The sequence below is a fragment of the Aethina tumida genome, chromosome 2 (genome assembly GCF_024364675.1).
Source record: "Aethina tumida isolate Nest 87 chromosome 2, icAetTumi1.1, whole genome shotgun sequence".
Taxonomy (NCBI): domain Eukaryota; kingdom Metazoa; phylum Arthropoda; class Insecta; order Coleoptera; family Nitidulidae; genus Aethina; species Aethina tumida.
The window spans coordinates 37485965-37513696 of record NC_065436.1 but is presented as its reverse complement, the minus strand read 5'-3'; the positions used below and the strand labels follow the sequence as shown (position 1 = coordinate 37513696).

Here is a 27732-nt window from a genome sequence, read left to right as displayed (position 1 = left end):
ACGCCCGTCCAATATTATAATTTAATATTTTTTTTGTGAAAATATTTACTAAATACACTACTGAACTAATAAAACTTAAAATGAACAAAATTAATTAATATAGTTTAACTCAATTAACACAAAAATATTTATTAATTAATCTAGAGAAAATATTTAATCACCAAAGTTGAAAAATACGTTACAATCTGACATCACCGTATGTAAAGTTAAAGAGTGCAGTGTTCTGTATTACCACAGTTTTCGACGCCGCATGCGGGGAGAGCGACGTCAGTCGTCGTTTTGACGTCCACATCAAAATAATACCAATAGACGAATAAAAACACATTTTATGTTATACCAAATGACTTGAAAATTAAATAATGAAGTTCGCAGAACACTTGTCCGCGCATATAACGCCGGAATGGCGTAAACAATATATTAATTATGAGGTGAGGATAATTTAAAATTGTGTTAATTATTCGTGTTGATTTATTAATTATTTTTAGGAAATGAAATCTATGTTGTACGCGGCGGTGGAACAGGCGCCGTCCGCTGAACTTATCGAGCCTGAAATATTGACGCGATATTTCGCCAAATTCGACGAGAGATTTTTCAGTTTTTCAGATAAAGAACTTACCAAAATTAATACATTTTATTCAGGTAAAATTATTAAATTTCTTCTTTATTTGTTATGTAATATTTGTATAAATTTTATGAAATATCAGATAATTGAAATTAATAAATTAGATATAAATAAATGAATTAAGAAATGGTTTTATTTATTAAAATTTAACATTTAAAAATTCGGTGAAAAAAATAATTATCCGCGATAGGAGTGTGAAATGACAATTTAATATTTTAGAAAAATTAGCAGAGGCGACAAGGAAATACGCGGGTCTAAAGAGCGACCTGAGCGAAGCGCAAGATGTGGAATACACGGTCAAAGCTAATACGTCGTCGATCAAAAACAATATACTAAGAAAAAGAAACGTGCCCGCCAGGAAAATGCAAGAGCTCAAACTCGCATTCAGCGAATTCTACCTTAGTCTTATCTTACTACAAAACTACCAAAACTTAAACTTCACAGGCTTCAGGAAGATCCTGAAGAAGCACGATAAAGTATCGTCGTTCGACGACTTTAATATTACCCTGTAAATAATTATTAATTTTTAGTTATTGTTAACTGATGGCGGAGCGAAATGGAGAGTGGATCATGTAGAAAGTTCACATTTCTACACGAACAAAGACATAGACCGACTAATAAGGGAAACGGAGGCTACCGTCACACAGGATTTGGAAGGCGGAGACAGACAAAGGGCCATGAAGAGGTTGCGAGTTCCGCCCCTCGGCGAACAACAAAGTCCCTGGACTACCTTCAAAGTCGGTCTGTTTTCAGGTTCTTTAATCGTACTCCTCGTGGCCGTCATATTATCCGGTAAATTAGACGAAACCAATCGCTTAATGGTGTATTTATATTTTTTGTTGCGTGCAGGAATCTTCCACAAGAGCCGAGATGATTGGAGAATAGTTACGAGATTGTATAGGGGACCGTTCTTGATAATAGAGTTCCTCTTCTTGTGGGGCATCAACATATATGGATGGCGATCGTCGGGCGTAAATCACGTACTGATCTTTGAAATGGATCCAAGGAATCACTTGTCCGAACAGCACATAATCGAAATGGCATCGGTTTTCGGTGTGATCTGGTCCATTTCCGTTCTGTCGTTTTTGTTTAGCGACGAGCTTAGCATTCCAGCTTACATTAATCCGTTGGCTTTACTGGTTGTCATGTTGGCGTTCATTATAAATCCAACGAAGACTTTTAGACACGAAGCAAGGTTTTGGGCCCTCAGAGTTTTGGTGTGTACACATTAATGTGTGTATTTTTAAAATTTATTTTGTTTTATTATTTTTATTAGAATATACTTTGGAATAAAGGGTAAAATTGTGTTTTATCGTAGGGGAAAGTGCTTATGGCTCCGTTTTGTTACGTTTCCTTCGCGGATTTCTGGGTGGCCGATCAATTGAACAGCCTGGTGACGTTGTTTACAGATATGCAATTTTTCTTTTGCTTCTACTTAACCAATCCGAGTTGGTCAGAGGGGAAAGGTAAAATAAATAGCTAGACTGTAATAAAAAAAAGAGACCAATATGTGACTTTTCAGATGCGAATTATTGCGTGGATAATTTTCTGTACGTGCGTGCTTTCGTGGCGTGTCTTCCGCCCTGGTTTAGGTTCGCGCAGTGCATCCGAAGATACAGAGATACGAAAGAAGCGTTCCCCCATATCGTGAACGCTGCCAAATATGCCACGTCATTCTTCGTTGTCGTCTTTTCGACTTTGTACAAGAAGTACGCAGGTTCGTATTATGCTTGAGCAGCCGCGTTTAAAATAATTATCGTTGTCTGCTGGAGATGGTATGAGGTAAAAAACAACGTGGCTTTGTAGACAGACGTAATTTATCAAATGGGACTGAAAGGGCGTCGCTGAATACAAATTGGTCGCGAACGTCGTTTAATTAAAGTAACCGCAAATGCGGGCGGGGATCCTTGAACTTCGTGGAGAGCGAAACAATAAAAGGCCACACCTGCACGTTTATTTATTTTTATACAGGTTTAAAATGACAACTGTTTATATTATGACATGAATTTGCTAATAATTACATTACTTTTGTACATGAGGTTCCGATAAATGTCGTCGAAATTTACAATATGTGCCGGCCAAAAGTGCATGGTCAAAGAGTAAATGGCTGTGTTGAGGAACTCTTGAAAAACCACGGGACAAATCACTCCAAACACAATAAAATGAACGTAGGGACGTATCCGAATCACCAGCAGTTGATTGCATCTCAGATTCACGTAACTCTTGAATTTTTCTATAACAGCCATTTCATGTTTTCTTTCGATCGATTTTGAATCGCGCTAAATGTCAGTGTCATTTGATGAATGATGTTTTTTTTTTCAGGAGATTGGAGTTCGGTGGAGAATCCGTTTTTCTATTTGTGGATCACGGCTTCGTTAATCAGCTCGTGTTACGCTTACACGTGGGACATCAAACTGGATTGGGGACTATTCGACGCCAAAGCGGGCGATAACAAGTTCCTCAGAGAAGAAATCGTATACTCGTCCACGGTAATTTTTATCCAATAAGGTGTCACACACGTATTAGTGAAATTCAACCGTCAACTATATTTTCAGTGGTTCTACTACTTTGCAATAATAGAAGATTTAATTCTACGGTTTGGTTGGGCATTCTTAATTTCCTTGACCGAAACTGGCATGTTCATAGAAAACACAATCGTTACAGTTTTGGCGCCGCTTGAAGTGTTCAGGTGATATTCATCTTACTATGCTTTTTTTATTTATTAACTTATTCCATGGTGTCTTTAGGAGATTCGTTTGGAACTTTTTCCGACTTGAGAACGAACATCTGAATAACTGCGGTAAATTTAGAGCCGTGAGAGACATTTCGGTCGCACCTTTGGACACATCAGATCAAGTCTTGATTATTAGAATGATGGACGAAGAAGACGGTGTGATAAATCGCAGGAAAAAGAAGAACATGTCTGGCAAAAAGAAGGACGAACCCAGACTAACTCTAGAAGGAGAATCCACTGATGACATGGACAATTAACTATATTAATAAGAATAACTATTATTTATTATTAATTATAAGGATGTCTGCTATTTATTATTTTTATATTGTTCAGTTGCATTTTGTTTTGACAGTTTTATTAATATATAATAGGATTTTGTTGGTGCTAATTTGTTGAGTCTTATTAGAGAAATCAGTTGTTTAAATTGTTGTGTATGAAGAAATAATTATTTTGTACATAAATTTACAGATAATAAAAATTCATAGAAATTATTTTATAATAACCACAATGGTTTTAATTAAACCCGAAAGTTTTGGTTTATCAGCAGGAACGTTCCACGGCGCATGTTCCCCGATTAGAGTGGAGAATCGTCCGTCGACAACACGAAGGGAATCAGTCAATGAAAACCGTACTGTGTAACTGTAAGTGCGGCTGGGAAAAGTCGGGTAGGCTCAAAGTGACGTAGGCGTTGCGCCCCAATGGCATGCTCGCTTTCCTATTGATTATTCGGAAAAATGGTCGACGACTGAAACCATATGGAGTGAACGCATTGGAAGTTTGCAATATGAAATTCGCTTTCATATGCATTGTCACAGTCATATCATGTAGTGTTTGTGTCGAAGGCGCGATCGACATCTATCCTGGTAAGTCGCCAATCTCGCATATTCATCCCGACGACCCGAACGGAAAAAAGCGCCAAACTTTGTTTTTGTTTTTTCCCCTCCATCGTTATTTTTCTTGGCATGTAGTCATTTACAAAAACCGTTTAAATTATATCGCAACCCAGATTTTAATGTTCTATATATAAATAACATTGCGTTCAATGCATCCTTAACCAATGTCAACAATCGCGGTTTGGGGATTAAATAAATATTTATTAATGTTTTATAGAAACATATTTATTGTATTTACTACACAAAATTGGAAAACGCAGTCAAAACTGTAGAAAACTGAATTTTTTAGCTGGCAAAAACAGACAATATGTTAATAAATATTTAATACATTCACGACAACGACACAAACAATCCAAACCCTGCTGATTAGAAGTACAAATACTTAATTATATGTTATGTTATATACAGTTTTTAACAATAGACAAAATATACGTCAAACTATATTTTAACAATTAATAAATTAGATCTAACAAATAATTGATATTTTTACCTAAGAGTGGCGATTATCAATATGGTCTTTAGGGGTGAGGCTCGAGTAATGTTAGGCTAGACTAGGTCAGGGGCCGAGTTTGGACTTTTTGTGCATTGATTTTAATTTAATTCAATCACTTTAATATTAATAATAAAATAAATTATTAATTTTATCTATGACTAATCAACAATTATGGTTTCAGATATAATTTTGGTCACTAAATCAGTTTAATAAAACATTTAAAAATCTCTGAGGTATTTTATTCATAGACAAGTTGATGATTGTAAATCAGTAAATTGGTTTTTTATGTACAATACTAACGAATCCATTTAATTGAAATGCAGGTCATTTTCCATGAACAAATTTATTCCAACTTTAATATGGCCTCTTTAGATTTCTGCGTCGCTTGATTCACAAACTGAATTATTCCAGTAAAAAAGGCTTATTAGGTATATTTTAAAAATTATTAGATTTCTTCAAATTTGTTAGCAAAAATTGCCAGAATTGATCCTTTTTACTACACTACAATTACGAATGCATAATTTAAACGAAAGTCGATAAACAACTCTAATTCCATTTTTCCATATTGCATTATTTATGCACATGTTAAATTGTTTCATTTATTAATGTTAATAATAATTTTAAATTATTTATTGCACAGGTTGTGTTTAAGTTATTTGATCTTCTTTTGAAAATAAATATGTATTTTTTGTATAAAATTTATACAAAGAAGTAACAGATCTAAATTGTAAAAGCTGAATATGAAATAAATACAAATATTCAAATTAAAAATATTGAATATCTGGATTCTCACTAATCCAATTTAACATTTAATGGCGAATGCGCCGATCGAATAATCTGTTAATTTGTTTGAGCATAAAATAGTGTTGCTATAATAACATTTAGAAAAAAATATTCATCCAGGTAGTTATTAGTGTAGAAACGACGAGCACTTATCATAAAATGTCTGATAAACACGGTGTTGCACACGAACATAGCATTGTTAGATATTTTTTTCGAAGCGCAAATACACGTGTATAACTTTCAGAAAATAAAATCTTACACCCACAATTCCATTTGTAATTAAACCTAATATTATTCGTTCGTCTGCTCTTATTTTAACCGTTCAATAGAATGAAATAAATAATATTTTATAGGTCCATATATATCAAAATCGATATATAACATTATGTTTCTTCTTTAAAATGGAAATTATTCCATTATTTCTTTGCACGAAAATACCAAGGTTGTGAATACAAGTGTGGAATATTAATTTTCCTGAAAAAATATATTAGTTTGTTTCAGTTACTTCATTTGAATATTGAAGTACATCTTACGATTTTGTTTGGTTTATACTGAAGGAAAAACTAATATATTCATTCCATTTTAAATTTAAGTCATTCTGGGCGAGTATAATTAAAGATAAATAAATATAAATGTTTTATGACATCATTATATTGATTGAGAGAAAAATTATCTGTGGACCAAACAGAAACATTGTGTATCCAAACAATAAATCAGCAAACAAATTTGATATATGAAAGCTCGTGTCAGTTATTGAAACTTACGTCACTATTTCTATTCTCCCTTTGTTTTCGCTTTTTCATTTACTACTATTACTATTTCACTGAGAGAAATCCGTTTTGGATTGCTTTTGGTTTCAAATGTGAAATTTGAATGACATAAATGATTCTATATGGATAGGTGCAGACTTTGCACATGAAATACTCGTAATGAGATATAACATCAAAGAAGGGAGTATAAACTTCTGCGAAATTGCTTTAACGTCGAAAGAATATATTTACTTGAGTATAATCGAAGCAATACAGATTTTTTTCCCGGTCGTATTTTCGTCTAGAAATGAGATTTCATTCATATTTCGGATACCACATATGAAACGCGGCCTGAATATTTTACTGACCGTTTTTTACTGCTGCTTACCGAAAAAAAGCTTCGTTTAATTTTTTCACAATCATTTTCAATATTAAAAAAGTGCGACTGTTCTAAATTTAAATACAGTTAAAATTTCTTCTCAGTTGATTCTATTGAATTTATAAACTATGACAAAAAATTAAGACGAATTTATATAAATATATTTTATTTTATTTAAACTTGAATGTATCTAGAATGTAAAAATATAAGTAAGTTAATATAAAAAATGTGTTCCTTATTTAGTATTGTTGATAAAATTCAAAGGGATTTAAATTTTGTATTTCCTACCTACATTATGTATAACTGGCGAAATGTTCCTGCAGCGGTTTTTCTGACAGCAATAAAAGGTTGTAAAAGCATATTAAAGAACGAAATTGCTTATTGTCTTAACTTTTATTTCATAACGTGAATAAACATATTATAAAGAAACCTAATATTTCAACTACTTTAATATTCTTTTTAGTGCGTCGATTACTTAAATTAATGTTAATATCAACGTTATATATCTGTTAAAAAATTTGGGACAATTCCAAATAAACTATCGTCTATTATTTGTTGCATGGATTTCATTTAGAGTTAAAATTTTTATTTATTATTGACTACGATAACTTCTAAACATTAAATGAACAAATTTATAGAAGCTATTAAAACATCAGAAAAACTAGCAGTTTTTGGGTCAAATCACTTTGTATTATAGTACTTTAAATTGAACAAACTTTGGCATGTTTCCAAAGAATTTCGTCCTGCAAGACGTGTCCTACATAAACAAGCACGTCGTTTGTTCTTTTTGTAATTTTATAGCAGTTTGATACAGAATAATCGAAACTGGAAATAGAATTTCAAGTGCGTGTTTACACTCGACCAAAATAATTTTTATCTTAAAATTACCATCCGGCCAAGATAGAAAAAAACTGTACAATCTAATAAATAATGTATTCGAACCGATATTTATATTATACTTGGTGAGTGTTGTTACAATTTGAATTTCTAATTTCGTAGTTGGATCGTGATTAAACGTGTTGTAATCATTAATGTTTCTACCTGGTATAATTTAAATTGTCGAGGGCCCAAAATTATATTGTCGAGGTTAAGTAAACTCTCAAAATGATGTTTAACTTACTGATGTCGTGTTACTTAAATTATTAAACATTTGTTCACATTGAAACATTTACATTCAACTCTCAATAAAATCGAGGAATCAATACAAAAGCTTTTCCACAAATCAAACGAAACTAATAAATTGTGATTTGTTGAATTGATCGTGTAATTTTCTTTCATCAAGGATAATTGAAAAACATAATCGAATTGATTTGTCACGAAAAAATTACTGTGTAATGACGACGAATACATTGTAACAGACAATAGTGCTTGAGCTGTAAATTTGGAAAATATTTAGCCGCGAAAATAATTTAATTATACTTTTGCAATTGCAAGACTCTCACAAATCTAGTCAAATGCAGATTGCAATCTGGTAATGGCACTAATGAAATGGAAACGTTTCGAAACCAGATGCTAATTCCATTTTCAACTACCCAAAAAATTGCAAAGTTCACGTGGAGAATTTACGTCTGTTGTGATGAGATAATGGATTTAAAATAATGTGTTAAGGAGTTTCACAAACAAATTATTAAAGTTTGCTCGACTTGCCCTTAACCAATCTGGAACAGACGTTATTCTAGTTTAATAACTTTTAAATTAGTTATTGAGTTTTGATTAAACTCTCAATTTATCTTTCATAATTGGAATTATCACATGTGATAAAACTAATTTCATTTATCGTCGCAAGTTTCCTACTTCAACTGCACTCTTTATAAACGTGTGATCGTTTTATGTACCCTAAATACTTATTGAAACTGACAGGCAAATGTGTTGACAGTTTCGCAGTAAAATACAATTTGTTTACTCAATCCATTCAAGATATAATGAAAGAGGAACGTTCAGGAAAAGCAATAATGTTGGTGAATTAATAAATAATAATAGGACAATTAATTTTCATTAGGTAAAAAGTAATTGTGTGGAAAATCAATAAATATAAATGAATATCTGAATAGCAAATGGAGACAAAGTGGAAACAAGTCATGAACATATGGCAGATTACTTTTTTAATTGTGTATTGTTCAGTAATTTTGCGATAATCAAATCGAAATGAAATTTTCTAAACAGACTGTCAACAGAATAATTTTATGTTAAAAACTCCAAATCTTAATTTTTTAAAAAACAGACATTAACTATTTATTTCATATTATGTCTCAGGCTTGAAATATGGACGGCAAATTAGAAGAGCAATTTTTGCTAATCCCGAAGATGATTCGACCGACTACCCGGACCATTATTGGAGTTGGCCCGGGAAAAAAGTTAATGTCTACGGTGACGGTGACGGTGACGACGTACGGAAGTTTCAAAATATTGACCTCGCTCTGAAAAAGTTTCTTCTCGGCGATAAAAAGTAAGTTTTAACATCCCTATTTTGATTATATCAATCCCAATTGAATTTTTTAGGTATCGCTCCCTTCAAAGAGTTCGAAATCCTTACAACCCATACAAAAATTTAGAATCGGTTGACGACGATTATGGACAATATCGACGCGTACCCGCCAATCTGGATGAGGTGCGCATGTATCCTCAAGACGACGATTTCAACTTCAAGGAGGAGGACGACGACGAACTATTTAACACCGACAGGCTGGGCGAGACCAACACCAGAAAATACTTAAAGCAAATGCTCGACAAAACTTTTCGGGATGATGAAATGAATCACGAGATAACTCACGGGGTAGCAATGGAGGAAGATGACACAGATGCAACTCCTGAGGCGAATTTCACACCAGAAACGCTGAAGAACGTCCAGTTTGCGGAGGATCCCACAGAGTTTGCTTACGCTCCTTCCGATCCTCGGTTTTATGATCATCCACAAAAGGCTCGCCATTTCAAAGGTACACAGATAATTATAAAAGAATTATTGTCTATTAAGTCTATTTTCAATTTAAGATCCTTCCATTCGTTCGAGAACATTGTACGAAGGTAGCGAAGAAACCATAGGCAAACTAAAAATTAACAGTCCCGAAAACGAGGTGAAAGTTAAACAGAGAAGCGAAAAACAAGGCAGTTCTGAAAACTACCCAACTACCAATCAACTGAATTTGATCGACCGGCAACCGGATGTGGTGATTAGACCCTCGGACGAATCACCAAGAGTTTACATCATCGCTATCGTCGCAGGGATTAGTGCTGCCGCTACTGTAGGGTTGATTGCTGTCGGAATTGGATGGTATAAGTAAGTGATCATGTAAAAAGTTTAATAATAGGACAACAGTAATATTATATATAAATAGTTAGTCATTGATATCTTCACATGTGTGAAGAGTACTTTGTACAGTGTCACGAAAACTCCTCAACACAGCGGACGGATCGACGGAGGCGTAAACTTCTGGACCAGGCACGATAATGTTAGCTCCGGCCATCGCGCACTCGCTGATGTTAGTCAAATCAACTCCTCCTTCAATTTCGATATTTATCTCGGAATCGAGACTCCTCAAAAATCTGATCTTCTCCAACACCGACTCGTCGTACCCTTCTTCATTTATTCCGGTACCTGGTTCCATTGCCATTATCAATATCACATCCACCAGGTTGATGAACGACTCGACAACTTGGACATTCGTTTCCGGTGCCAAGGCCACTCCAACTTGCATCTCGTTGTCTCTAATTTTGCGGCACAAAGAAGGAATGTCGTCATCAACAGATTCCACGTGAAACACGTATCTATCCACATTGACCGCTGACATGTGTTCAATCCATTTCTCCGGGTCTTGCACCATCATATGTACCTCGATGAACGTGTCTCTCAACTTATCCCTTAGACATTTGATCACAGGATGTCCGAAAGTTATGCAAGGCACAAAACTTCCATCCATCACGTCTAAATGCAAAAAATCTGATCCAAACTTCAATAATTTCTGACATTCCTGGTAAATACTTGATAAATCTGTGCGCAAGATCGATGAACCTATTTCACATTTAAGGGGGGACCTTTTTGCGATATGCGATTTCTTGCCTCTCGTGCTCATGTTTTAGTTTGTTATTATATATTTAATTTTACTTACTAATTATTTCACGTCAACTTTACTAATGACTGAACAAAAGTCAAAATTAAGATATGACGTATCATATCATGATTATCAAATTGGTGTTAGCCCACACTGAGAACTAAGCAAGGAAATTCATTTTTCTATGAAAGTTTATGAGGGTTATATTTTTTTTTAATAATTATAACTCATTATGATATTTTTAATATATATTTCAATTTGATCAGACATCGTCTGAAAAGTTCATCTATTAATTTTTGAACCTCAAGACGACAAAATATAAAGTTATTTTTATACAATTTAAAATAGAATAATTTATATTAACTCCCTTTTCTTAAAATATAATTTTAAAAAATATAAATTATTCATTCCTAATATCTGATTGTTTCCTTAACATGGCCGCCGCAGTTTCAGAAGTCAAATCTCTCTGAGCTTGTGCAAATAACTCATATCCCACCAGAAACTTTCTAACAGTGGCCGACCTCAACAAAGGAGGATAGAAACCACCGTGGAACGTCCAGTGGGGTTGATCCTGGTTCAATTTCTCGCCCGTCGGTGCCCCATGCCATCCCATCGAATATGGAAAAGTGCAGTTGAAAAGATTGTCATACTTTGCCACTATTTTCTTCAAAGCGTCTGCTAGACATTCCTTTTGTTTTTGGTCCAAATCGGAGAATTTCTGTACTGGTCGTTTGGGCAAAACCATCGTCTCAAACGGCCATATTGCCCAGTAAGGAACAACAATCAGCCACTCGTCATTCTCAACCACAATTCTCTCCTTCTTTTGCATTTCTTTGTGTACGTAATCGATAAGTAATGGTCGCTTGTATTTCTGGTAATACGCCAGTTGGTTTTCGTCCTTGGCTTTGGCTTCGTTCGGTAAAAAGGAACTGGCCCAAATCTGACAATGTGGATGGGGATTGGAACAGCCCATCATCGCGCCTCGATTCTCGAACAATTGCACCCATAAATATTTCTTCCCTAATTCTTCGGTCTGATTGATCCATTCCTGAATGATGTTCAGAACGTCCTGCTGTGTCATGTTATTAAAGTAAACATCCGAATGCGGGTGATAACAGATCACCCTGCAGGTTCCTTTTGCAGTTTTAGTTTGAAACAACGGATCGTCAGACTCCTCCGGCTCCGGTCCCTCTTCGAGGAGCGCCGGAAAGTCGTTGGTGAACACGTATGTCGACTTGTAGTCGGGAGTGGTGATGCCTGAGGAGCGTTTCACACCCGGACAGAGAGGGTTGGTGGGGTCGAATTTAGGTACTTTGACGGTTGATGGAGTCTCAGTTTGCCCACTCCAGGGGCGGAGGGCTCTGTGCGGGGAGACTAATACCCATTCCCCTTTCAGGGGGTTAAAACGTAAATGTTGGTGTTCTGAAATATTTGTTTTTGTAGTTTAAACAGAATTGTTATTTAATCTTAATATATACGTTAGATAATTTATTGACATTACAGTTATAAAATACTTTATTATCAGTAAATTTAATAAAAATTTAAAATTTGATTTTCAAATAAATATTTTGAATATTAAACTGATATCAATGTTTACAAAACACTCAAGCCAAAGTATAATGTATTAATATAAAATTTATTAAAAAAGTAATAATTATTAATTAACTAAGATCATATTTGTAAAAATAATAAAAACGAAGTGAATTTCATACCGTTCGGATTAAATGCCATAATAAACAAGATAATCGGTTTGTATAAAACAAAACGATTGATTCACCAGTATCACAAACAACGAACGAACTGAGAATGCTTAACTATGCTTAAGTACAGTGTGCGCAACAGTCGATTTACTTTATCTCTGTCACGTGTATAAATTCCAGCGGTTTATTTAAAAGTTGGAATTATTTACTAACAGGTATAATTCTAATTATTTAATATAATATATGTTAATGGTCAATTGGGTAGATTTATCTAGGTATTCCTATATACATTATTAAATAATATTTAAATTTAATTAAAATACTCGACAATAAATAATATTTAATTGTTGTTTACCAGAATACATTAATTTAGCACGTGTTCACAAAATATTACGAGAGCATTAGCATTTCATTATTAGATGTTATCAATATTTGTATAAATATTTCTTTTATTTTATATTAAAAATCGTTTGAATTATCGTTATTGAAATATGTAATATATTTTAAACATAATGCGTGTTACAATTAATTCTAAGTGAATTGATTGGCGCAGATGAAATATGTGGATGTGTCACAAATTAAATATATATGATAGTCAATAATCGAATTCCCTTCGGGAATGGTGTTCAAAAATTCGTAGTAAATTTCAATTTCCCTCCGAATTCCTGAGTAACTAGAGACTAGAATGCAATAAAGTGAAATTAATCGGTGCCTTTTGTGACCTACTATACTCACTCACTCACTACTGAGTTTTTTACTCTTTTTTCGCAAATCGTACTCTTTTCAAATCCTGTACTCTGAAAGTACTCATTTGTATAATTGTATACTCGTTTGTATTTCTAAAACATTTTTTTAGATAATTTTATTTCAATTTTATTATATAAATATTTAAAATTATTTTGACAGTGATTTGAATTTCACGCGCGCATATTGTTTGCCGTTTCCGGCACGTCAGAGGACAGGGCAAACACTAGACACGAGTTAAGATATTGTTATTCATGACAATTTTCTCTTTGAAGAAATTTGAAGAGTGAATTTATATTTAAATGAAGAAAAATTGAAGAAATGGAGCGATGAGAAAATGACTTGACAAAAGATGGGTAGAAATCTTTCGGCATTTTAACACATGGATCAATAAGTCCCGAGACTAACAACGAAAACAGCATTTAATTTTCAAAATCATTTTTATTCATCAATATAATCTCCTTTTAGAGTGATGTTTATAAAAGGATTTATCCTATGTTTCAAAATAGGATTCAGTTTAGGCAATGACCTCCTTATTCGAGCCATTTTTTTCCCTGGAGCATTTTTTTGAAATCAGCAAAGAGCCAGTAGTCGCTGGGGGCTAAATCTGGCGAATACGGGGGATGGGGATTAAAATCAAAGCCCAACTCGTTCAATTTTGCCTTTGTTTTCATGGACTTGTGGCTTGCTGTTTTGTTCCACTGAAAGCAATCGCGGCACCCTCTTGGAAAAAACCTTTTTCATGCTCAATTTTTCATGAAGGACTGTAAATAAGCTTCCAGAAGATATCTGTGTCATTTCTGCAATCTCATGGACATTCCCTTTGCGATTTTTCATTATGATTTTTAACATTTCACTCACATTTTCCGGTGTAAGGGCTTCCAATGGCCTACCCGAACGTTCCGCATTGTTTGTGTCCGTACGACCACGTTTTAACTCAGAATACCACCAAAAATCGTTGGTTTGGATGTAGAGGAGTCCGGGTAATGTTTTTCAAGCTATTGCTGGGCTTCTACGGTGTTTTCACCCATTAAAAAACAATGTTTTATCAACACGCGAAACTCACTTTTCTCCATTTTTGAAACAAATTACAAAGTGACTTTACTCTAATCTCGATAACTCTGCTGTTTATGGTCCGATCGACGTGAAATTTTTACACGTTTCATGTAAAGGTTTGTACTCTAGGGAAACGTGGACAGTTTGGTACTACCAGGACCATTTCTGGGTTAGTCTCGGAACTTATTGATCCATGTGTTAGAGTAGAACATATCCCACATAAAAATTTAAAAGTTTTAATAGAAATTTCCTTATGTTGTCCAGGCACTAATGCTGCTGTTGAAACGGTATTTTCACTAGGTAATAATTATTGAAGTAGTGAGAAGTCGCAACTTTCTGTAAAAACATTATCCGTCATCTTAACAGTCAAATTTAATATGCAAAATGAAAGTTTTTCGGATGTGGCTACATTATTAGACGAACATCCTCATCTAGCAAAAAAAAATCCACTCCGAAGAAAAATATGTTTTTAAAAGAAAATAAAGTTTTTATCGTTTTTTCTTCTTTTTTTTTCACCTATGAAGTACTAGCAAAGTGTACTCTTTTTGAACAAAAAATAGTTAATGATACTCTAATTGGAGTCACAAATTAAAAATATATGGTAGTCCCTTCGGGAATGGTGTTCAGAAATTCGTAGTAAATTTCAATTTCCGTCCAAATTCCTGAGTAACTATGAGACAAGAATGCAATAAACTGAAATTAATCAGTGCCTCTTGATATAATTAATATTCTGACATGATATGTCCTAAAAGTATGTTATATAATATTTGTACAAATATTTCTTTTATTTCATATTAAAAATCGTTTGAATTATCGTTATTGAAACATGTAATATATATCTATATTTTAAACATGATGCGTGTTACAATTAATTCTCAGTAAATTGATTTACGCAAATGAAATATGTGCATTGATGATATTCTAATTTCTGTCATAAATTAAAAATATGCGATAGTTAATAATCGAATTGCCTCCGGGAATGGTATTCAGAAATTCGTAGTAAATTTCAGTTTCCGTCCAAATTCCTGAGTAACTATGAGAAAAGAATGCAATAAACTGAAATTAATCAGTGCCTCTTGATATAATTATTATTCAGAAACGATATGTCCTAAAAGTATCTCGTAATTTAAACTTTATCAATTTTAAAGAGTGCAATAATTCAAATTATAAGAATATGAACAGAAAAATATGTTTTAGAAGTGGAGTTTCATAATTGGATAAGTTTTGATATGAGAATTCGTGTCACATAAACGTTCTCATATTCCTTTAGGTTGTTTGGAACAAGTAATTGGTGCAACCCAATTTCTGGACTTACTAAAAGGATAAGTTACTAATTAAGACTTGTGTAACTGTTTGCAGATTCCAGTTAATTTTCAAAGGTACATCCGCTAATTCATACTTCAATTAGTTATAACGAAAATTTATTTAATTTTTTGTTCACATTGAAATTATTGTACAAAAAAGTATACGATTTGAAAATTTATAGTCGAATTTTCGAGTTTTTCGCCAATGCAACGAATTATCCGGCGAAAATATATTATTTTCATCTTGATTTATGACAGGTATAAATTTTTGTTCGAGCTTTTATAGCCTTCACGTTTTGAATTGTTTGATGTATTGGGTTTATTTTGTTGGAAACGATTTAACTGCGTCAATGTCTGACAATTAATCGGCTTAGTAAATAATAAAATAATATTAATATAAACATTGAAACGTTTGCTCAATTTTTTAATCCACTTTATGGTGCATATATTTTTCGTTTCCAATTAAACCATTCTATGTTATTAGAAAATTGAAAGTTAATTGGTGTTTAAACATTTTGCATCACCACTTAATGGACGAAAGAGACAAATCATAATAAACAGTTAATTCTCAATAAATTTTTCCACTTTGGCGATTCATTAACGTGATTATTTACGATAAAGTGAACGTAGATAATAAAGCTTAAGACTATTGGACTTGCTCCTTTGCTAATTAAGGAATTACGGAGCCTGCCAATTAATTATTTCGTCAGCAATAATTCCCGGGCAAATTATTAAACAGGTCCGCACTAGAACCGAGACCCACGTAAGTTGATGTGATACTAATGCTTAAATATATTAAGCCGTATTGCCTCTTACAAACAGAATTTCCTCAGTTGATTTACGACTACACCGGAATTTACGAATTTACTTTGTTTTAAAGAGATTATCAACTGATATTTTGATATTTTATGGATTTCATGAAATCATGAAATAATTGTATGTCTCCTTTATTATATATAATTTATACAACAAATAATCGTTGTTTATTTCAGGATCTAAGTGCAAAGGAATTAATTAATGCAACACTTACACACTTAACTTTGTTATTCGGGTGTAAAAGTAATCCATGTTTTTCATTAGCATACAAATTAGCCATATATTTTTAACGTAGACAAACTTATAGTTGCTAATTCTCTTTAAGACAAATGAAGTTCTTATTCTCCTTTTCTCTGTGTGTTTTCTTGTGGTTTTAAAAATATTTTGAAGGTGTAAAATGAAATAAGACGGTTAAAATTTATATAGCATTTCACGTTCAAGTTTTCGTTTCAATTCGTCTTTGTCATTTTACGGTAAGTTTAAACGTCCTTTAAATTTGTAAATATATGTTTAGGGAAAACATTTCCATAATTTATTTGACATATTTGGATCCCCTGTGGGCGCCTCACCTATTTTTCACAATTCAACAATGAAATAAAGCTACATTCAATTTTAATCATAATAATAATTTCATAAAATCGATCAAATATTACATTATAAAATTAAAATAACAAACCGCAATTATATTCACAGCCGACCTAAAGTTGAAATTTAAATTGGATCCTTCTAAATTGGATGAACATGTGAACGCAAATTATTCAATTTTATTTATTTATATAGAATTATTCAATTTTACTATTTGTTTTTTCCTCATTTTGGAAGGAAACGCAGCGTATTTATTGATTCGGTGAAATATTTATTTTTCGGATTAATTTATTAATTTAAAATATTGTTCAAAAAGAATAAATTCAAGTTGAGTGCTTCGAACCACTTTCAAGGGTTCAAATTTACTCTTCTTTTCCGGTTTAATAAAAAAAATATCACTGTTAATGGACCGACCAGAAATTGAAAAAGTATGTTTCGAAAGTCAAGCACACAAAACATACAGGAATGAATCCCTTTAGAAGACAACGAGGATATTTCGCTTTGAAAAGGGGAATACTGGCGCTAATTCAGCATTATCTTGGTCAATCGTGTCTATTGTGTTAGAAATTCGGGGGGACGTTCGGGATTTCGTTCCGTTTCGCCACGGGAACAATACGAGAATACGTCTCGAGCAATTCGGATCTGGATGGTTCGTTTGGGGTGTGCGCGTGTCCCTTTATCGCTCCACCCGCGATCCTGGTACGTACGGTTAAGAGCCACCTTTGATTGTTGTTTCTTTAGGGATTCGTACTAAATTAAATGACAATACTGAAGTTTTGTATCTAATTGGAAATATAACCTAAATAGAGAAACTGTTCAAATAATTTTCCAGAGAATAATTTCGTTTAATGAGTTTAATAAACTTATTAACTGCATTAATAGTGTTTCCAGGGATTAAATTTAATTCAAAAACTAGTAAATTGAACAACATTAAATATCAAGTATTATATTTAATAGATAAACTAAAAAGAGATATTCGATTTTCTTTGTTATTGATTTTTCGCTTTCAAATTGATGGAACAATACTTATTTCGGAGTTTGTCACATGTTCAAACCTTGATTCAATTTCTTTTTCTTGATAATATAAAAATAATTTTCAAAGAAAAAGAGGGACCAAATAAGTTTTTTTTTATAAATAAAATATAATACCTTAAAGGTTTTCAACAATATTATAAATTAGAATTTATAAAGTTGAAAATTTACAATTAAAAACGAATTTTAATCCAATTGTCTGTTTTAATTTCTTCTTTAAAAAATCTTTCTTTATCTAGTTAACGAATGTTGACATATTTCATTATGAAACACTTGCGTGCAGCAAATTTCAAAAATATTAAATCTTTTTCACTTTCTAAAAAGTTCTCATGTAAAGAAAGTTTGAATTGAACATATCCAGTCTGTAAATCGCCATAGGCTTGAAAGAGCCTCGGAAGAGGCGATATGCAAGTTTTAAATGTCTTGTTCGGGTTATCGTCATCCTCATCGATCATCCTCCAAGAGAATGCGGCTGTCACTCATTTCTAACGTTGAACGTGTTGTCTAAAATGTACAATGTTTAGGAATATAACTATTTTTTTATTGAATAAGTATAATAACAATTTAATAAACTTTTATAAGGATATTGGAAGGGATTTGAAGAGCTGACAATTAAAATCCGTTCATAAAGTGTCTAAACTAAAAAGATGGGGTCGGTGAGGGTGGTGGTGTCGACGACGGCGACGGCAAAAGCATCAGGAAGAGCGGTGAAGGATTTGACGGCGATGGCGCGAACAGTCGGTCGCGAACGGTCGAAGTGAGCTCATGGGAGACGAGAAACGCGTCCGGAACTTGTCCGAACTCCCATGTTTCAGAATGTGATCGAGTTCCTGACATGCATGAAGAGCAATCTCTACCACATGACGCACGACATGTAAGACTAAATCATCTTATCCGTTTCACATCTTTAAATGTGTGCTCTCCAGAATTAAAATTAAAATTCCTTTCAATTATTTTTATTACCAAAACTAAAGGAATACTAAATACTTTTTAATTAAATTTTATAATGTTTCACATTGAATGCTTCTAAATATACATTAAGTAAAATAATACAAAGCTTAATATGTGATTCAATATTCGACGTTAAAAAAATTTTTTCAAATTTTAACAATAAAACCAAAATACACATTCTCCTGTCCTCTAACATCGATTTCATTACGTTCTCGTTCATTTCGAATGGTTTAAAAACCAAATAAAATTCGTCTTTTAAAGTGTCCCTCTTAATTGAATTTAATTAATTTTTTCCTAGAAAAGCAAACCGAGGAAAAACCCGCAATAATTAAAAGAACGATTCATTTTACTGAAGGTCAATTTCTCCCTAGATTTTTAATGCTGAAACAGTAAATTTAATTTAAACGAAATGTTAATTTTATTAATAGCTTCTTGTATTCCTCATACTTCATAGTAATTAAATTATTTTGGGAGCTCCTCAAGTCATTAGTAGCTAAAACACCTCTCTTGAACCAGTTAAAAAGTAAGGTAATGTCTCTGTTATTTTAAATAATGAAATAAGCATTGACAGACATAATTTAATTTGTAATCTAAAATATTTTTTCTATCGAAGACTGATGTAAAATTTCATTAAGAATCCAATCTCCTCTGATTTTTATGAATGAATTTTATGAAATTAAATGTACGTACACATTAGATGTACAGTGCGAATTTTTCCAAAGATCAATCTACTTAATTATAATTGAAATTCTCTCCAAAAAGTTGTCTAAACTCGTTAACTAAATGTTTAGATCATCCTGAAAACAAACTGGGAGTTTCGAAACGAATTCGAAAGCCTGATATAATTTCACATGCATGTATGGATCTCGAATTCAAGTATTAACATATTTAGCCCAATCTAATTTATTAGTTCGCAACTAGATCCGTGTGTTCAGTTAAAACAATTAAATTAAAACTTGTTCACAATTATCATCGTACGTGATTCTAGAAATAAATTTAATGGGTAATAAAAAGGTAAAGTTTACAGATATTTAGGGAGAGTGTAGCAGTGAAAAATGTGGAAAATAATTTCGTAAAAACCCATTCGGGAGTTGATAAATAATTCCGGGGTAATTCGGGAGCATCGTAAAACAGGAATTTAATATCTGGAGCCGAAAATCGCGTAACACTCATTTCTGAATTATGTAGTGTACATCTGGAAATATCTCGTATTTCCTGTTTTTTATGTACGATCTTAAAAATTATTCCTTGTTGAAGTGATTCTGACCAAGGGCGCATTATCAATGTTTGGGTTTCGTTATTAATTAAACTAACATTGGGTATCGTTTGAGTGGTGCTTAAAATAATATTAACTCTATCGGTTATCGATTTATAAATGGATGTGGAAATACAACACATAAAATACAAAATTTATTAACGCAAAGAGACGCTTCGGGTTGTTCATACAAATCGGAATTTGTTGGATTTAAATGTGTTTAGAAAGCCATCGATTTTCTTATGTGTACATTGTGCAGAAGTAACTAATTAACGCGGGTCAAACCAATTGAATAATTACGTCTAGAAAGAGATATGCATTCAATTATGGTCTTAATTATTAAATCGATAAGTCTGTTTGAATATTGAATGTACGTAACGTTCCATAAGTTTTCGTTGTTTTTTTTTTTTGTACGCGAATTCAATATTAAGTTTTGGAAATAAATAGAAAAGTTTCGAAATTACTTTGATGCATTTAGGATTCATTTGGACCTTAGAGATTTGCTCTTTTATTTTCCTCAGTCGTTATTACTTTTAATTCGAGTTTTGTTTCGATTTTATGTCATTCGATGGATTGAAATTATTATTTCACTCTGGACAAGTTGAATAATAATTTTTAAAAAATTGAAAAATACACGTTCATATTAAAAATTATTAACTTAAATAAAAGTCACTAATATAAAAATCGATAGATACAAATTAGAAGCATTTTTTCTTCACAAAACAAAATTTTTTGTGCCTCAAATAAAATTAACTTTTTTAATACGAAAAGTTTTTAAAGTTATATGATAAATTATATTTTTTGTTTTGTTTGAAAGTTTATTTTAATGCCTCTAAATTATGTTTCAGTGCTGTTTTTGCTCTGGTAAAAGTCACAAAAGAGATTATACTAATTTAAAAGGGCAGCTTTATAGAAAAATATGTAATAATGGTTAGTAGTGTAATTAAATTAACTACCCAATTCACATTTGGACTTAATATAAATCCATTTTCCTCCAATTGTTACTGTCTATAAATCTTTATTGATTTATATCGTTTTTGCTGAAATATTATGTTTGAAATATGTTTCCTATGCTGAAAAATGCACACGAAACAACACAAAAGTAATGATGAAAGGTTTGGATGTGAAAGAAAACAAGGAGTAAATCTTTGAATTTTAAAAGGAATTACACGATCTCCACTTCACATAAATCAAATCACTTGATGCGAACTACTCAAATAAATGACCAGCAATTTTCCAGTCATTGAGTTTCAGTTTCATGTGCTAACAAGAATCAAAGGAATAAAGGGAGATAACGGCGCAAAATATAATTTCTTTACAAGCTCCATTTTTCCTTTTGAAATCTCGGTACGTCTCAAAAGTAACCGGCAGATACAAAGAAATTATTTGTAAGTGCTCTTGTCTATCTCGCGACTCTTTAAAAATATGAACAAACAAAAATACTACGATGAAGACACGGATGATCAATAACTGAACTAATAAAAGCACATTTCTCTGACAAGAAGATTAAAATCAGTCGCCAATAATATTTATTTGCAACGGTCATGCATATCCGAAGCAATAATCTGTTGAATTTGTCGATTTTTTCGTTAAAAAACTTAAATTACGATTATTCATTTTGCTAAGCCATATTTTACGCTTTGTATGTTGTGAAGGATCGTAATTTTTATTAAAGACCTTCCCTTTGTTTCCATTTATGAGTAAATCTCCGTGCACATATTTTAAATTAATTTCTTTAGATTTTTATTACAAAAATTTATATAAACGTAAGGTTTGTTGTAATGACAATTTCTTGTTTGTTCCAGCTTACAGAAACATGTAAAAAACGCGTCGGACGTGGAATATCCGGCTTACGGTGTCACCGGTCCGAACAAAGATACATCCCCATCCGGAGATCGTAGGTTGGCTCAATCCGCCCAGATGTACCATTACCAGCATCAGAAACAGCAAATTCTAGCAATGGAAAAGTAATAAGTTCTCACTGATATATTAATAGTAGTTGTTCAATAAGATAATATTGGCATCGTAAAAGCGGTTTGCGATGGTGTCACGTTTAAAGTTAAAATGCATACGAAAATAAAACAATAATGGTGTGTTGTTCGTGCATAAAAGATTTTATATTAGAGTTCAGTGTTTAGTTTTGCACGTATATAAATATGCTTTTAATATATCCGACCCATTTTCCATTATCAAATAAAATTAAAGAAAACATCTTTATATTTTTCTAAGAATTTCTTGGCTATTTCAATATATTTTAATTTAAATTTTAAACGTTATTTAAGTAGGAAGAATAAAAGAAGTTTTTAATTGGAAAAGTAATAAATCTCGAGATAGATCAGAATTAAGATTGAGTTTTGGGTTCATGGAAAGATAAATCGAACGTCACGAAGTCCTAAAGTCGTCGTTGAAACAACGCCGAACATCCATACATTATGTACATCCCTTGGGAGAATCCTCGAGTTCCATCTGGGACGAAACTAAAAATTTTATTAACACCGGACCAAACACGGTGAAAATGACCGTATTTACATATTTCATTCCAGGTTTGACGTAGACGTTTCTAATTGGATAGATATTATACATTTATCCATTTATCCATATATGTTAGGCTCAGTTTAAGTCGAAGGAAAACAAAACAAGCGTGCCAATTGAATAAACCAAACATCCGAAACAAACCCCATAAATTAGAAAATAATAGTGGAAATATGACGGCGGAAGAGTTCCATTGTTGCCGAGAAGAATGGATGAGAACATTTAAACGAGTCCATTTATTTCATGTTTGCAATAATAAGTTCCGGAATTTTCGTTTGGCGTTTCATTTGCGCTTGAATGGAAGGTTTAGGCAATTTGTCGAAGACATCAATGATTTATTACGATGTGTCGTTGTTCATTCATTTTATCACGTCGTTTTTTCTCACACCTGTTTCTAACTTAAATTATTAATTATTATTTCATCATGTTCTCTTGTTCCAACTTTAAGATATGAAGTTCGACTTCCGAAACATAAATTTACACCATAGATAAATATTTGATGAGCTGTATCCGAACTTATGAATAATAATAATAAACCTTTCATTAAATAATTAAACATTTCCTTCATATGCTATTCTAGAACATCGTATACTAAAAATATATGTTTTGAAACAAAATTGTTAAAATGTTGTTTTTTTGCAGTAGAGTAACTGCAGTAGATCGACACGGTTCAGTTTCGGAGGCGGACAGCGAGGAAGAAAACGAGGAGGGAGATTACACCGTTTACGAATGTCCCGGTTTGGCGCCGGTATGTAAAATACGTTTACATTCAGAATTCGATGGATTCGAATTAACGTAAAATTTAAAACACGAAAACACGCATTAATGTTGATAATAATCAAAAAGGTTTGTTTGGCACGCTATAAAGTTTACGGTAAAAATAAAATTTTGATGGACTGTTGTCCATAAACAAGTTTATGTTTTTCCAATATTTTCTTGTAAATATTTATGAGTGAGACATTTCATTATTGGGTTCATTATAAAATAAAATAGTGAATTTTTCTAATTATGTAATATACTACAGTCGACTCTTGTTAATTCAAACCTTCGATAATTCGAACCTCTCTATAATTAAAATTTATCACGAGTTCCATAGAAAATCTCTTTATATTTCGAACTAGATCATCGCTACGTAACAAAACGACGTGTCAAAAACTCGACAATTCAAAGTTACAGAAAGAAAGCCTTTGTTTTTGTAATGATTAGTTTGACACACGAAGTGGTTTGTTTAGTTAAGTTTCAGTTACTGTTACTCTTTCGTTGCTTGTATACAGATTAAATAAAAGTTCGTGTTAGTTATGAGCCTTAAAAAGTATACATGCTTGACGATTGCTGAAAAGAAGTAAATCGAAAAAGTAGAGAGAGGTGAAAAGAAAAGTGATGTTGCAAAAGAATTTAAGATTCCTCTGAGTACTCTCAAAACCATAATAAAGCACAAGGAGAAAATTTATGCTGTTCTAACTGCTGCAGTACGGAACAGAACTACTAAAAGTGAATTTCCTCGTCTGGAAGAATGCCTAGTCATTTGGCTATGACAGTGTAGAGGACAAAAAGTGTCTATTAGCGGAAATTTGTTAAAGGAAAAAGCAAAAGAGTTAGCGTCTACTCTAAGCATCAAAAACATTGCGGCAAGTGCAAGGTGGCTTACAAATTTCAAAAAGAGAAATGGAGTTGTGTTTAAAAAAGTTTGTGGGGAAAGTGAAAGTGTTAATGATGCAGTTTGTTTAGATTCGCATGGTAAATTGAAGACTTTGATTGAAAACTATGATACCCGAGGTATTTTTAATACGGATGAAAGTGGCTTATTTTTCAAATGTTTACCGGACAAGACGCTTACTTTTAAAGATGAAAAATGTCGTGGAGGAAAACATAGAAAAGAGAGGTTGACAGTTTTGTTGTTTCAAAGGAGTGAAATCGTTTCCTACTGATTATCTTGTTAACAAAGCGGAGGACGACATAACGTTTTAATAATTGGCTTTTAACGGTTAATGGGGACGTGAAACGACAAAAGTGGAAAATTTTACTCTTTTTAGACAATTGCACTATTCATAACAGTTCCCCTATATTGTCCAAGGTAGAACTCTATTTCTTTCCGCCGAATACCTCTTCCAAATTGCAACCATTGGACCAAGGGATCATCCATAATTTTAAGACGATCTATCGTAAAAAAATGTTAAGACCGTTGTACAACTTCTCGATAAGCAGCTAACTGCGAATATCACGGCTCTGACGGCTATTTTACTGATTGACAAGGTATGGAGAGGTGTAACACCCCTAACGATTCTCAATTGCTTCAAAAAATCCGGTTTCATAAAAGATCAGGAAAATCTTCCAATAATTACGGAAGATAAAGAACCAGCAATAGAACCACTAGTTGACTCAGCAGTGTGAGTTTTTCTGATTTTGTTTTTTTGATGTTGCTGTCTCAGGTTCACTAACCGATGGCGAAATTTTATTTGCGACAAATACAAATGAAAAAAGCAACGATGAAGATGAGGATGATAAATCAGAACCTTTGGTAGAGGTGTCAGTTAAGGAAGCAAGAGCCTCACTCTTGCTTCTTTAACTGACTAAGTTTCGAATTAACGATAGTCGACTGTATTTATAATTTATAAAAAATGTACAAGAGTATAATTAATAATGCATATATTTTAGTTGATTTTTAGAAAATAACTTGATAATTTTATAGTTGTCAAACTTTGACTTAGGTAATTAAGAGAATTTTCAATAAAACAATGTTTCAATTAACTTTGTCGAATCCCACTTAATTGAAATAAGCATTTGTATGAAATGGCACAATTTTCTTCCATTTCCTTAATTAAATTTTTAACTCGTTTAGTGCCTGAATGCTTCTTTCTTGCCATTAAATTAGTTACATTTTGTTACGAAACTGTTTCATAACCGTTTGCTTTTGTTGGTCGCTTGTTGTGCACTTTTACAACGAATGTTTGCAGTATTTTATTTGTGAGAACGGTTACAAATCGTGGAAGAATACCGAATTCCTAAAGTGGGACAAGGATCCATAGAGGCCCATTAATTTAAGTGGTCATTGACGAATCACGAAGCTGTTCCAAGTTCAGACTACGAGATCAATCTCAATAATGCTTCGGGCGTTCTTGCATTATACATAAGAGACTCGAGCGTGAAAAAACCGCATCCCCAACTCATTACGGTTTCTCTTCCACACTCGTATTTTTCTCCCATAATTATATGCGAACTATAAAAAATAATTTTTGGAATTTATTTTTAGACTGGAGAGATGGAGGTGAAGAACCCGATGTTCCAAGACGATCCGACACCAGCTCAAACTCCACCGGTCAAAGTCGCCAACGGTGACGAAAAGAAATGAACGCGACCAAGTTTTCCAACCATGATTTTTCTTCATCAATCTCAGCTTTAACCATTTGTGACGTACGTTTTCTTTTGTTAATTCCATCCAGCCAATTAACAAAGGAACTGACATATATATTTTTGTATGTGAAGCCGCAAAGTGATCGGTCCAAATGTCTATTTAATTAAGGGTAAATTAAGGAATTTATCCAGGTCAATTATAATATTAACAGAATGACACGTAAATAATCCATTGCACGGTGAAAAATACGTTTTTAGCATCGCTTTGCTGCTTCAACAATAACATCTCATATCATATTTTAGAGTCATCATTTTTGTTTGTTTAATTGAAAAATAACTGAAATTGGAATTAATATAGCTATATGTACACATATATTCAAAATAAATTGTATACCGGCAAATTGAAATTGTGTTTCTTTTCATTTTAGTTGGTCAATTTATTTTGAGGGTGTGTACATAATTCGGTTTCTCCTTCAAGACTGAAGTTATAGTAGTGGAACGCAAGGCAAATTATAATAGAACGGCTTTTACAAGTCTAGGATGATTTTAACCATAAACAAACACAATATTTATACATATATAACATTTTTATTTTAATAGATATGATTTTTTATCGTTTTGCTTATATTGTCTAGATAATGTATGACAAACACCCCAGAATTAAGTGATCTTTGCATTACGAACAAAGTATTGTAAGCTTCTAAATAATATATCTAATGTATAAACTTCATATATGAATATTAGAAAGTGACAAAGTTTAAAAACTTACTTTGTGTAATGATTGTTTTAAAAACTGTCTATCCATTACTGTAAGCAGTGTTACTAAAATTAAAGTTAAAATTAAATTGTTTCAAATGCTAACAATCTTAAATATATACTATACATATATAGTTAATATATTTTAATATTGTATATTATTGTATAAATGTTAGAGTTTATTTCAATTCTATCAGAGAATTATATTGACTTGTTGTTTATTTATAATAATTTATTGAATTCAATTCCGAACATGACTTATACTATATTATAATATAATATCAAACCATAGAAATTAGAATTGTATAACGGTAGGTTTTAAACATAGAAGCAAAATTTAGAAATGTAGTTTGAACAAGCACTTGTGTTTTATTTTTAAACTACCGAGTACAAAGTTTAGTTTAAACTCTGCACATTAATCCGTCAAATTAATAAATTAATTTTATTTCTACCTGTTGGAGATTTCATTCGCCCAATTTTAAATCCTACTTCCATTATATACAAATAGTTCTTATTTAATTAGTCTCCATGTTACATTTTATCATCGGGCAGTACCGCTCCACAAGCCAGTGGTGGCGGGAAGCCAACGGATCAAACTGCAACCCCAATCCTCACTCAGGAAGGTCCTAGGACCTTCCTCAGATTGGGCTTGTTCTTCCGGAACCAGTTGACAGGGGGCTGGCATCTTTGTCAGTCCCGTCTTCTGGTTTAATTCACCCGTATATGTCAAATATACGCCCTTTTCCCCCATATGTGCATTCCACATATGTGAAACATTTGGTCATGATCTCCGGATCGGCACCCGGAGAGGGGTTTACACTTTCCCCTCTCTGTCCCAAAAAAAAAAAGTTACATTTTGGAATGTTTTAAATTTTTCAAAAATTTAGTTATTTAAATAAAACGAATTCTGTAATTTATTAAGTTTCTTTATATTACTTCATCTACTGGAAA

At 32.6% G+C, this 27732-nt stretch overlaps 3 protein-coding genes across 3 annotated transcripts; 2 read left to right on the top strand and 1 right to left on the bottom strand.

The window, feature by feature from the left end:
• Positions 1–79: 79 nt before the first annotated feature.
• Positions 80–3744, top strand: LOC109595231 (xenotropic and polytropic retrovirus receptor 1). Its single transcript, XM_020010543.2, has 10 exons — positions 80–428; positions 486–639; positions 842–1098; positions 1153–1414; positions 1472–1839; positions 1941–2088; positions 2145–2339; positions 2945–3111; positions 3178–3311; positions 3370–3744. Exons 1-10 carry the CDS (start codon positions 360–362, stop codon positions 3611–3613), a joined length of 1998 nt encoding a protein of 665 aa, XP_019866102.1. The 5' UTR covers positions 80–359; the 3' UTR covers positions 3614–3744.
• A 269-nt stretch (positions 3745–4013) lies between these two features.
• On the top strand, positions 4014–27232 carry LOC109595233 (uncharacterized). The gene is made up of 7 exons (XM_020010545.2): positions 4014–4219; positions 8907–9099; positions 9153–9586; positions 9642–9927; positions 21948–22109; positions 23317–23422; positions 25925–27232. Exons 1-7 carry the CDS (start codon positions 4060–4062, stop codon positions 26021–26023), a joined length of 1440 nt encoding a protein of 479 aa, XP_019866104.2. The 5' UTR covers positions 4014–4059; the 3' UTR covers positions 26024–27232.
• On the bottom strand, positions 10930–12546 carry LOC109595232 (probable galactose-1-phosphate uridylyltransferase). The gene is made up of 2 exons (XM_020010544.2): positions 12412–12546; positions 10930–12121 (listed from the first exon to the last, which is right to left on the bottom strand). The coding sequence occupies exons 1-2, from the start codon at positions 12428–12430 to the stop codon at positions 11100–11102; spliced, it is 1041 nt and encodes a 346-aa protein (XP_019866103.1). The 5' UTR covers positions 12431–12546; the 3' UTR covers positions 10930–11099.
• Positions 27233–27732: the final 500 nt, after the last annotated feature.

Bases quoted from the DNA above. Each gene is read 5' to 3' on its own strand.
- LOC109595231 (XM_020010543.2), top strand. From the start codon at position 360: ATGAAGTTCGCAGAACACTTGTCCGCGCATATAACGCCGGAATGGCGT. The intron at 1,415-1,471 runs GTAAATTAGACG...TGTTGCGTGCAG, and splicing joins CGTGGCCGTCATATTATCCG to GAATCTTCCACAAGAGCCGA. The intron at 3,112-3,177 runs GTAATTTTTATC...CTATATTTTCAG, and splicing joins AAATCGTATACTCGTCCACG to TGGTTCTACTACTTTGCAAT.
- LOC109595233 (XM_020010545.2), top strand. From the start codon at position 4,060: ATGCTCGCTTTCCTATTGATTATTCGGAAAAATGGTCGACGACTGAAA. The intron at 4,220-8,906 runs GTAAGTCGCCAA...ATTATGTCTCAG, and splicing joins CGCGATCGACATCTATCCTG to GCTTGAAATATGGACGGCAA. The intron at 23,423-25,924 runs GTATGTAAAATA...ATTTATTTTTAG, and splicing joins AATGTCCCGGTTTGGCGCCG to ACTGGAGAGATGGAGGTGAA.